At 35.4% G+C, this 12665-nt stretch overlaps 1 protein-coding gene across 1 annotated transcript in view; it reads left to right on the top strand.

Moving 5' to 3' along the window:
* The window catches only part of LOC121877245 (gem-associated protein 5-like), a gene marked incomplete at its 3' end in the record, with an annotated part of 94779 nt that overhangs the window by 31406 nt on the left and 50708 nt on the right, over window positions 1-12665 (top strand). Inside the window, 4 exon segments of the mRNA XM_042382891.1 lie at window positions 669-834; window positions 3016-3093; window positions 8534-8651; window positions 10449-10627. Of these exon segments, the coding sequence (XP_042238825.1) occupies window positions 669-834; window positions 3016-3093; window positions 8534-8651; window positions 10449-10627 (541 nt within the window).

Genomic DNA, 12665 nt, shown 5'->3' with positions numbered 1-12665 from the left:
ACATTGTTCATTGTACATTTCTACAGATTAGGACTTTGGCCCTATTAAAGCACTATTCAGGGTGTACTAACCAGCAACACATTCCTCATTGTTAGTATTTATTAAGGAATTATTTATTTCTGTTTACAAACATCATTTTAAGTTTGATCATGATTCAGTGTGGATTCAATTGGCATGCTGGCTTGGGAGCCGATGTCATCCATTCTGTGTCAAGTTATCTAATTTTATGTTCAGTAATATGTCTGTCTTTTGATGGTTTTGTTTCCTTGACTCTCTGAGGTTCAAGCTTCAGTTTAATTGGAAAATCTCTATTGTTGGGAAGCTTTGTGAGTTTTCTGCTTCAGAAATTAACCAAAATGCATGTAAAATTTTACTTTGAGAGGATATTAGGGGCTCTCCATTATTAAAGAACATGAGGATCCATTCAAGGTATCTACTAACTAGTTAATATCAGATTGGATGTTCAGTGTGAGCAGTTAGTCTTTTGTCGTAATTCTCAAAGTGGGACCCTCACTTGAAAGACAGGTCTAACACCTTGATTCCAGGTAGGCTTGTATTAACCAGTGGTCCAGTTGGGCCCCTAACCCAAGGCCCTACCTCAATATTAATATACTCTAATCTTATGAATATTTGGCAAAAAAGTTTCATTATATTTTTTCCTCCAACAGCTTTCTTGGCACCCAGCTCACGATGGGCGATTACTGTTTGGCACTGGCTTAGGTCAGGTAGGGTGGACAGATGTATCTTCTGGACGTGTTACAGCATTTGCCTACTATCATCAAAAGCCAGTGTACAAGGTTGAGTGGGGACCTTTAGTCTGTCCTGGGGAGTCAGGTTAGTAGAAAGTAGTGGATATATTTGTATACTGTACAATATGTTTTCATCATATGCAGATCAGAATCTTAAGTGCTTTCTTTGTGTATGACTGTACTATTTTATGCCATGGTAGAATTTGCTCTACATAATGAAGAGAACATACATTTTTTTGCAATATAGTATTTACACTGTTGATGATAAGATTTAATTTATCATGCATATTAATGCTATTATTTTTATATTTCCTAAATTAAGAGTAAAATACATATTTGTTTTGTGTTTGTTTATCAGCCTTTCACCCACTCTATGATGGAGTGCTTACCACATCAGTGTACCACTCTATTTGTGCAGGATCAAATCCAGGCTACACCAGGGCAGGTTTTATAATAGCTTGGTCCAGCAACAGTTCAGAAAAGGTCTGACCTATGTAACCCTACACCAGACTGGTGGTCCTCTCTATGTGATATTTACTGGATTACCAGCCTTTCCTGCTATGATATCATGGTAGCTGGAAAGATGTTGATCTCCTGATTCTTAGCATTCAGTAACTATTGGGTAACCCCACTCCCATGACATGATACTTATCCAGTGAAAGGGTTGTTCCACCATTGTTAAGTGCACCTGATAGTGTACAGTACTCATTTCATTGCTAAGTTCTTCATTTCAGCCTACAGAATTACAGTCACATAATTTTGCAAATTTAAGTTCATGAAAAATATATTAGCAAAACATAATGTTTCATAATTTATCAGTTGTGAAGATTTGTGAGAATGATAACAGAGTGAAAACATGTCCTTAATTTAAAGGTTGGAAAAAACAGTCAAGTTTATAGAAATAAATTTTTGGCAGGGATGAAAATTATACATTTGAGGGGAAAAGATAAAAAAAAATTCTTTGGAAAGTGCTTACGTTAAGAATGATACGATAAACGAGCGAGTGTAAATAAAAAAGAAATAGGGCTGTCTTGGTTAATTAATTAGAGCAGTAAGTCTGAAAAATAATGGCAGAAAAGGAAAAGTGAATATGTCAGTATTTGTGGATGGCTCTGTACTAAAAGAAGAGAATTTAGTGGAGTTTTGTCATCTTGTAATAGAATTTGTAAGAGTGCAAGGGAAAAAGCTAAAAGTACTGTAAGTTCTAACAATTAAGGCTGTGGTATAAAAAAAAAGTCTGAGGAAGAGAAGATAAGGAGGATACAAAATTTTAGGTATCTACAGAGTTTTCTAAGTTTGGTTGGAGTAATAAATATAGAACCATCTCAGAGAATGATGAAAAGAAGATCTGTTGCTAAAGCCCTAAACGATATCATTCAGAGAAAAATATTTCAAAGGTATGTAAGATGCTAAAGCCTTGAAAGATTCCAGTCAGAGAATAATGTACAGGAGGTCCCCGACTTACAAACATCCGACTTAATAAAATACCCGCCGATATAATTGAGTCCAAACTTTAAATTTACAGTACAGTATTTTGTTTACCTGATGACTTATTTTTTACTTTCATTTACTGTATTTTGTCATTCTATTTCTCATTTTTTCTTAAATTAAGTGATTTTAGATGTATATAAGGACATAGGCTATGATATAGTGGGATTTTAAACAATGTTCTGTAAGTACAGTATGCACATAGCATGTGTTTCGACTTGCGTACATTTTCAACTTAAGAATATCCTCAGGAACGGAACCCGTTCATAACCCAGGGACCCCCTGTGTGCCAGACTGAGGAATTGACCTGGTCTCTTACCACCAAGAGGTCTTATGCTCATTGTTGGGAATGGAGTGATCATTGGGCTTGTGAACATTTAACATACAGTACAGTATATGGCCAAGGCACTCCATGAAGTGGATTGAGAATCACAAGTTATGTTTTCTCAATTCAACTGTTCACTGACATCTAGTCAGCCAGATTTAATAAACTAGATCAATTTGCATACATGTAGATGGTTGATTAGAAAAGTCAGAATTACCAGATCACCTAACGTCTTACAGACATGCCATCGGATTTGGGGATTTGTGGTGTTGACACTTTCATGCATATTATCCTCATCTCCTCTTAGCTATGAAGCAGGATTTTAGAAACTCAGTTCATTATCTACCTTTAGATAACATACAGTTTTAGTGCCACCCTTTTTTGGTGGGAATGGAAAATTGTAATCTAATGGAATTGTGGTGCCAAAGATAATATTCAAAATTTTTGTTTCAGAAATGTCAGATACTTGGTGTGCTTATTCCTTTGGTGATCGGGAGATTGCAATTCGTGCTTCATCGGACCCTATGGCAGGTTTGTTGGAAGTCTTATGTTTTAACTTTTCTTAAACAAGATAAGGTTTTTCACTGTCTTTCACAGTTTTGCATGTATCTGTGTTGGAAGAAGAAATTTTGGTAAATCTCTAAAGAACTTTCGTCACTGAATCCCTCACCTTGGTCTTCCAAACTCCCGTTTACTAGTAAGATTTACTTTAATATTCTACTTGTCAAACTAGACTTTGCTGTAGTGTAAACCTGTACCACTGATAGACATTATAGCATCTTACTTTTGCACCCTCCCTCCTTGGACAACTGTGTAAACAGAGATAGTGCATCCTTTGTGGCATTGTTTCTACATTTAATGTAGAGTTGTCCTATTCTGTTTTGCTAAATTGCCTCAAAATTTGGTGGTTTAACTTGTGCTCTGTTGAGTTAGTCCTTGGAGAGGGGCTACACAAACACTGCTGCCTTCCATCAGAATCATATGTACTGTATGTACAGCAGAATTAGAGATGATACTGTATAAGATATAGCACATTTTAACCCTTAAGTCTCGGGTAACGTTCCAGAACGTCCGACTAGTGTGCCCCGGGTGTTGTTTCAGAATGTCCTTTTTTTTTATTTTATTTTTTATTTATTTTTTTATTTATTTATTTTTTTTAGATTAGCCCACCCGGGCACAGGTAATGACCCACATCAGGGCCTGGGGGGTGAAAATATAATAATAAATAATGATTATAATAATAATAATAATATCTATTATTATTATTATTATTATTATTATTATTATTATTATTATTATTATTATTATTATTATAATAATTATTACAACAATTAATATAATTAATAGCAAATTAATACAAGTAAAAATAAAATAATACAAATAATATAAATAATAACCATAAATAAATACAAAATTGAAAAAATAAATCAAGAGTGAGAAATGATATACAATACATTATAATTATATGTTGTGTTGTCTAAGAGAAACAATTGAGACCATTGTTTGTAAATGAGGCAGAAAGTCAGATCAGCAACCTGGGACTTGGTCACAATTTTTGTGTTGCCATATGGCAGCAGGGTCTACCATTAGACAACACATTATGCTTCCAATATCTTCCCAGGTGGTAGTGCCTCCCTGTTTGGTAGCTGCTTACTACTTACTACCTGTATGTACGGTATTACCATAAGATATATATACTGTACTTATAGGTGAAACATTCAAGATCTATTGAGAATAATGTTAAAAACTTCAACTATATTAACTTTTAGTGAAATTGTCAAATAAGTTGAGTGTTGGGGTGAGCAATAGAGGTTAGAATCTTTTTTTTGTCCCCTAAGAGACTGGAGGCCAAACTAAGGTAAGTAATGGACTCATATTTGGTTTCCACATTCTTCTACATATTATATTTTAATCCACAAGAGTTAAAATGATGTTTGTGGAAAATCTATATACAGTTAAACCTTGATAAATTGGACTTCAATATTTAGGAATTCGCTTTTTTCGGACTCTTAGATGTTCTGGTCACCAGAAATACTAAAAAAAAAAAGTTAAAGAAATGGGAAAAATTAAATAAAAAATCTCATGAACTGAACCACACTTACTGAATATTGCACAGTGGTCTAATAAGATTTGCTATAGGCCAACTAAGATTGAGACACTTGAGTATGTAAGCAGGCTGGGGATTAATACTTTGCACTATAATATTACTTAAGTGATGATAAATGTACTACAATAGTATTTATTAAATGGTGATAAATACACTGCAATAGTATTTATGTAGTGATGATAAATACACAACTGTACTGTACTAATTTACTAAGTGTTGAAGACAGACATTCTGGTAAGCCGATTAGCTGTTTGCTCTTGTAAACAAATGAGTATGAAATGACTCATGGTGTTCAGTGTGGAATTCTTTTTTCAGTAAAGCTGATTCTTTTAGGATAATATTTTATCAACGTGGCACCAAATGATCCTAAATTATATGAGAATTGTGGTGAAATTGCATAAAGAAATGTTAAGGGAATCTTGGGGGAAAGAGAGGGGGAGGGAGCCACCCACCCATGCTACCCCCTCCCTACCCTCCCCTCTGCCAGCTGCTCTCATACAATATACTCCTACACTTATTTGTTCTTATTTTTATCTTTATAGTACTGTACAGTATACAGTTTTCTCTTTATTCATAAGACAAATTCTGTGGTTACTTACATATAACACTTTACAGTAAATAACAATCATCTCGGTGACAACCTGACATACATGTCTGATTTTCAACCCAGAGAGTTCTGTTTCTTATGTTTTTTTTGTTGTTGATGTAATATTCTTTTAATAACCTCGTTATACACTTAAAGATCTTAGTTGTTGAAATGCAGTAATAACATAACAACAACTGATTTTCTTTAAACAGGTTAGTTAAGCAGTGTTATCTCTAAACTCCCCACCCCCGCCTTATATATTAATTTTTTTTGGACTTTCCAATTTTTCGGACTAGGGTCTGCCCCAATTAGTCAGATTTATCAAGGTTCTACTGTATGTGTTTTTTGCGCACCGGGGGTTCATAGGCAAATCATTCTACCGCAGTTATCGGGTTAAAAATTTGGTCCGCTGTTCATCAATTTCCTTCCGTCAGCTGTGCGGCAGGACACATTTGTCTCTTTATTTCCTCTCCCACACCCTCCCCATAATTAGCTGTATCAAAATTTTAAAGCCGCTGGTGTAAAGTTCATAAAATTCTACTTCTGTACCTACATAATACCTTGGTAGATTTGTGAAAATATGTCAGAGATATGATGCTGGGAATTTTTTTTCTTTATTCAGAGTGAAAAAACAGTCTTATTCTCATCCTATTATTATTATTATTTCTTTTTTTTACTAGTGTCAAAGCCAAAACAATAACGAAGCTGGTCATGTGTAAATCATGCAAAAAACTATTTCTTGTGGGATAAATTGGCTACAGAACAAAGATGACCAGACCTCCCAAGAATGGTCCCATATGACTTTTGTTATGGTAACAGTAACTTAAAACTTATTGTGTGTGCGAGAGAGTTAAGATACTTAAATACAGTGATATCCCCGTTAGCCGGAACAATTGGTGCAGAGCACTTCCTGGGATGAGAGATTTCCAGCAAACAAGACAACTTTCTCAAACCCGGAAAAATTCCTTATCCCTGAACTTTTTCCAGTTACTGGGAAAAGTTTCCGAGTGTCTAAACTAGACATCTTGCTCAGATGGACACTAGCCCACTTCCCCAGAATGTTTCTGGATGCTGGGGATGTTTTCCTTGAGTCTAAACTACTGGAATCCATAAATATAGTTCTAATTAAATTCTGGGCTCTGGGCTTAGAAGCCTCACTAAGAAGCATTCCCAAAACAGGGGGAAGGTACAGTAGTTTTAGGCTTAAAGTTTTTATCTTATAAAATGTCAGACTAAACTTAGCAGAATATAACTTGCATTACTGGAATCCTTGCAAGTTTGCGAATAACTTGAGTATAAAAATCACATAGTTTGCACAAGAGATAAATATTTTAGTCCTTTAGTGTAGTACATTTGAGTACAAGTTTTTCAACTCGTATTTTCGGGTAGATATACATAACTTTCTTCATTTAATTTTACTTATTTACATGCACACACCATCCTAAATACATATTGTGAAAAAATATAAAAATAAATGTCATAAGGGCAAACCTGTGCTAAAATGTACTAAATAATTACTAAAATTTTTGTCTAATGGAAACTATGGGATGTTTGAACTCAAATAAATCACCATCTTAAGGAATTCCAGCTATGAAAGTTATATTCTGCCAATTCAATTCATTGATATTTTACAAGCGAAAAATTTAAACTTCCTCTACAGTATTTGATCTGATAACCACACACTTGGTAACTTCCCCACCTGCTATCAACACCTCCCCCCTCCCAGCCAGGGTGAAGGTAGTGCTAGGCTGAAAGTTTTTATCGTATAAAATGTAGCAGGCTAAACTTAACCGAATTTAACTTGCAGTACTGGAATCCTTGCAAGATAGCGGATTATTTGAGTATAAACATTACATAGTTTTCACAAGAGATAAAAACTGGTCCTTTAGTATAGTATATTTGAATACAGAGTACAGTAATATGTTGCTCAAAATTATGGCTTTTTCACAGGAAAAAATCTGTATAGCTAACCCCAGTGGTCAGGCTAATATGTACCTGTACTGTATTTTTGGTATTTTTTATATCGTTATTTATTGTTTTTATACATTCAGTACGTTCGCCGGAAGATTTGGACAATCAGCTTTTTCAGACAGGTGGTCCCCCTTTTTAGTCCGGATCTTCGAGGGTTCACTGTATTTTAATATATAAATGCCCTTTTGTAGTGGATGACTCTTATTTTAAAAGCATTTCATGACTTTGCTGCTATTCGTTTGCATTAAGTCTATATTGATTTTATTAATAATTTAGTTTTATTTTCAAGTTTGATATGCATTTTATTTTAAGTATGTTTTAAATCTTTACTGTATTATAGAATTATTTTCGAAATAGTTGTTACCATTTGCATTGGATATAGTGTACAGCACTATAGTGTATAATATGAAGGCACTGGTTTGAATAATTTACATACCACTATATAGTTTAATAGTGCAGTATATTTTACTTTAGACTTGGTAGGCTCTTGCTGCAATACTGCCCAAGTTGCTGAAGACCCTTCCAAAATGACAACAATAATAAATAATCAGACCCATTTGCTTCCTTCACCTAAAGTCTTGGGATCACAGTGTGGTGGTTCCATGACTAGTAAGACTGAATGTCTTGTAACTCAACATACTTTTTGCCATCTTGCAGCAGTTCATCAGGGATTTCCTGATTTTTCTGTATAATAAATGTCTCATTCTCAAAGGAAAATTAAATTAGACTCTGCTGCTTCTTTATACATCAAGTAGGAGGAGGAGTGAGAGGAGCTGAAACCACCTACAGAAAATAAGGGACTTGACTTGGGTGCCTTTATTCGGGTAGGCTTTACGGAACAGTGGCCCCTAAAGTATTTTGTTCAAGCTGCATGGAAAATGTTAAGATTTTATCCCAAGAATTGCATCCATAGAAGATATGCCTATTACTTCTTCGTCAAATCATTGAAAATTTAAATATGTGTCAACAGGACGGAGCTTAGAACTGACAAGGTTGTAGTACCCTGTCCTTCTTTTCATGCTCTCTACAGGCTAATTACTTGTGTGAAAAACTTGTCAAGACCCTTTAGGTCATTCGTTTTCAAAAGATTCCAAGGCTAAGTTTGAATGTCAGTGACCTTGCCCTTATTTTTAAGATTTGGTTTTATCACCAGGTAGTGATGTGATTATTGCCATATGACTTAGTCTTCCTGTTGTGCATTTTACTAGGTATCAGTTTTTACCATGTAAAGCTGCTGTTAAGTTTAAATGCATGTCTTTGTATCGTTAGTGTTACATATCTTGTTAAATCACCATATTCATTTTCAGATCCAGTCTTCCTGCATACACTAATTCCAGAATCAGACCCCAGGAAAATCCCAAAAGATATCACAGAATTCTCATTCAGTCCAGACTATAAGTACCTGTCAATTGGATCACAGGATGGGTAGGTGTTTTTAAAATTTGTATGAAAATAGTCATAATTTTTTCTCCATTACACAACTGATACACTGTATATATCATCATCTTCAAGGGCAACTCCAGTTTTTGCCCATTTTCCAGGCTTGCATGAGTGAGCCATGATTATTGGAAGGCAGCTTTCCAAGCTGCATGGTATCATGCAGTCTCTCATCAGGCTCTTATCTTTAAGGTCTTTTCTTGGCCATCCCTTAGCTGCCCTCTACTCCACATTCAAACTCAATCATTTCCTTACCTGATTGGTCTCCTTCACTCTCTCCATTTACCCAAACCTTCTTGTCTGTCTCTTAGCAAAACCTTGCCAACCCTTTCATTACAAGGGCAGGATACCCTTTTAGCTCTGAACAAGGTTTTCTATCTCTCAGTGTCACATGCGGATTTTGGTTGGTCCAGTTGACGTATGGATATGGCAAATTCCTATCCGGTCTCTCTCTCTCAGTCTAAATGCCGTGTTTACTCCTCCACTGCTAAAATGGACCCAGTCCGCATCTCCTGCCACTAGTCTCAGTGTGTACACACCATCTCGCTGCCTCTCGATTGTGCCCGGTGACTGTTTTTGTGCCTGGTTTCTTGTGCCTTGTGAATGTTGCTTAGTGATGGCACCCAAAAGGAAGTGCACGCTGCTTACTGTAGCTCAGAACCTGGAGTTGTTACAGAAGTTAGAGAGTAGTTGGTCTGTAGCAAGATGCTGTAGCGAATATGATGTCGCTTAGGAAATGGTGTCTCATATACGAAAGACTAAGGGTTCCCTGCATTCATTTGCAATGAAATATAATCCTGATTCTGTGACCTCTAAGATAACTGTTGAAGACTGCATGCTTTATTAAAATTAAAAGGAGGAAAGTTAAAATAATACTGTATTGATATGCAGTGGTCCCTCGGTTAACGAACACAATTCGTTCTACAGAGTCGTTTGTTAACCAAATCCATTATTTCAATGGGATACAGTGATCCCTCGGTTAACGAGATTTCATTTAACGATTTACCACTGTATTAATATTATATGTGGTGTGCTTTTGTGACAGAGCTTTGATTTTATTAGTTTATGTTGTAACTAAATTATCTAATAATGTCATTGTATGGCTTATGATTCATCTATACACTAAGTTGAAGAACATATTGACAACCGGTATTTTGCCAAATTCAAGGGACATTCATAGCAACTGCATATGGTCTCAAAATGGCCCTAGACCCCGAGCTGTAAAGGCTCACTTTGCTCGCCTCCTCCCTCAGGGGGTGATGCCCTTTTTGCAAACTCTCAGCTCTCCCATCTGACAGGTCCTGTGCATGGCCCTGCTTTCTTTCGTCATAAGACACACTAGTACATTGAGATGTCTTTTCTGCAAATTCTGTGTTTACTTACACATAACAATGGCATGCAGTCGTGTGAGAGGTGAGTCACTCCTCATACCTCAAGTGACTGACATATTTGACTTTGTAGAAATGTAACACTTGTAGGGCACTGTTATTACCTATAATGGTTATTTTTACATTATAATACATGTTATTAACACAATTTATGCATCATGTTCTGATACACACACATTAATATAAAAAATGGATGATGAAATACAACATATAAGAAAGACCCCTTGTATCTGAGTTTTACTCGAAACTCAAAAAATAAAAATATTGAACCATTCTCATGGAGCTTGTAAAAGTATTACTGTATTTACAGAAGTGAGAGTGCACTAAACTGTTGAAAGGTCATTAAATTTAGTAAAAATTTATATTGAATAAATATTTTCTGGGAAATTTCTTCTAGACAGGTACGAGTTTATCGGAGCTGTGACTTGGAGTTGATGACAAAATTGGTGGTGGTGAGGAAATCTATCCAGCATCTTCTTTGGCAACCACCATCAGACTCCACCCCTTCTTATATCTTGGCTGTTGGCTCAAGTGAAAATAAAGTTTACATATTCCACTTGGAAGAGCTTCTCAATAGTACGTATAAATTATGCTTTCAATTTTAGAGCTTCTCTGCCTGTAGGAATCTTGTGGTAATTATCTTATCTATCTCATCAACAATCCATTTATGTTTGTTCATGTTTTACACATTTCATCTTTTGTAATCATTTCGAGAAATTTGCTTAATGAATAACAGATGATGCACAAATGTCTTTTGGAGGTGTAGCCTTTGAATTCAAGTCAAGGTAATAGTCTAATCCTTTGTGATCAAATTTTATCTGGATGTTATTCATCACTGTGTTTAGTAGAGTAATTCTTAATTTGTCCTGCAAAATGTCCAGATGATATTTAGTTTAATTGTATTTTATACTGTGCAAATACTGTACACAAACATCAACTTAGGCTCACCCCATTTGTTCAATCATTATAATGGTTCGGTTGTGTGTTAAATAAGACAGAATGACATTTCCATTAACTTTATAATAACCTATAGCAAGATCAAGAATAGGATTTTATCCTGAATTTATTTTTCCTCTTCTCTATCTTCCAACTCATCTGCCTTAACCTTGTACTGTATGCATTAGTTATCCTATGTTACTTTACCTGGGATTGCACCTAAAGGTACCCTGAAAAGTAAGAAGGCTGAGGACTTTTTAATTTTTGAACAAATACACTCCAATCCACTTGTATGTTTGACATTTACTGCATGATAACATCATCATGGCCACCATTTAAGGACCAGCCAAACTATCACCCAGAGTGGTTCTGTTGAGCATCTTGTCGTGGCCACTACTGAATAATCCTTCTCTTTTAGCAGTGCTTCAACCTCTAGGTCCATTAATCAGACTCACATTTTGAAATAACAGCTTTGGTTAACAGACCAGGATCATGTAAACAATCCTTTGCTACCTCCACCTGACAGTTGAAAATGACATTTCCATATAATTACACTGAACATACACCAATGAAACTATTCCTTAAATCGTGTAATCAAGATTCAAAGTAACACCAGCTTATAACAACTAATACTGAATGCACAGTAAGTCCTCGCTTAACGCCGGAGGGAGAGACTCTAGAAATGTCAACAGTACATCTTTCACAATTAGACTATTAACTCAAGACTTCTGTACAGAAGTACATAGTATTATATGATTACAAAATACAGTGGTCCCTCGGTTAACGAATTGTTCGGTTAACAAAATTTTGGTTAATGAATTAGCTCCCATAAAGATTTTCAATTCGATTAATGAAATCCTTACGACAAACACATTTTGTTGTGCTCATCAGCTGATTGGCTCGTCCGCCAATACAGTAATTGGTTCTATGTTTACATTCGTTTCCAGTGAAGTGAATATCAAGAAAGTCGGTCTCTTGAATATTTCTGCATTTTTAAATTGAAATTATTGGCCATTCTGAAATTTAGTTGACATATTGATAATACAGACAGTACAGGGAACAGTTCTTGTGCGCCCATCAGCTGATCAAATCGCCCACCAACGCTTCTCAGTTTAACTTTGTTTACAGTGGAGTGAACATCGAGTTTGTTGGTCTCTTGAATATTTTTGCATTTTTACATTAAAATTATTGGTCATTCTAAAATTTAGTTGACATATTGATACAATACAGTGCAGAAATTATTATGAAACTTGAAGAAGGCATTAGAACCAATGCACCCTGTGAAGAATATGGCATGTCATCATCGACTGCCTCTACAATCAGCTGTTTGATATGTAAACATAGCTGCCGGTAATATGACAAACACACCTCAAAGTAAGTTAAAATACAGTATTCTATTGTTTTTTTATTTATTACTGTACAGTATACTGTACAGTACAGGAGTGTATTTTGTTTATATTTAATGTTTTGTTAATTCTATTACTGGTGTACAGTACTGTACTTTGTATGTACTTTTTCTGTGAGTTGGAACCAATTACAGTGATCCCTCGGTTAACGAGCGCCTCGGTTAACAAAATTTTGGTTAACGAATTACCTTCCATAAGATTCTTCACTTCAGTTAACGAGCAAACCCTCGGTTAACGAATTCCTTACGAATTTGTCCCAACATGTTTTCGCC

This window comes from Homarus americanus, unplaced genomic scaffold (genome assembly GCF_018991925.1).
Source record: "Homarus americanus isolate GMGI-L3 unplaced genomic scaffold, GMGI_Hamer_2.0 scaffold367, whole genome shotgun sequence".
NCBI lineage: Eukaryota > Metazoa > Arthropoda > Malacostraca > Decapoda > Nephropidae > Homarus > Homarus americanus.
The sequence above is the reverse complement of the archived record's forward strand: the minus strand, read 5'-3'. Positions and strand labels throughout refer to the sequence as shown.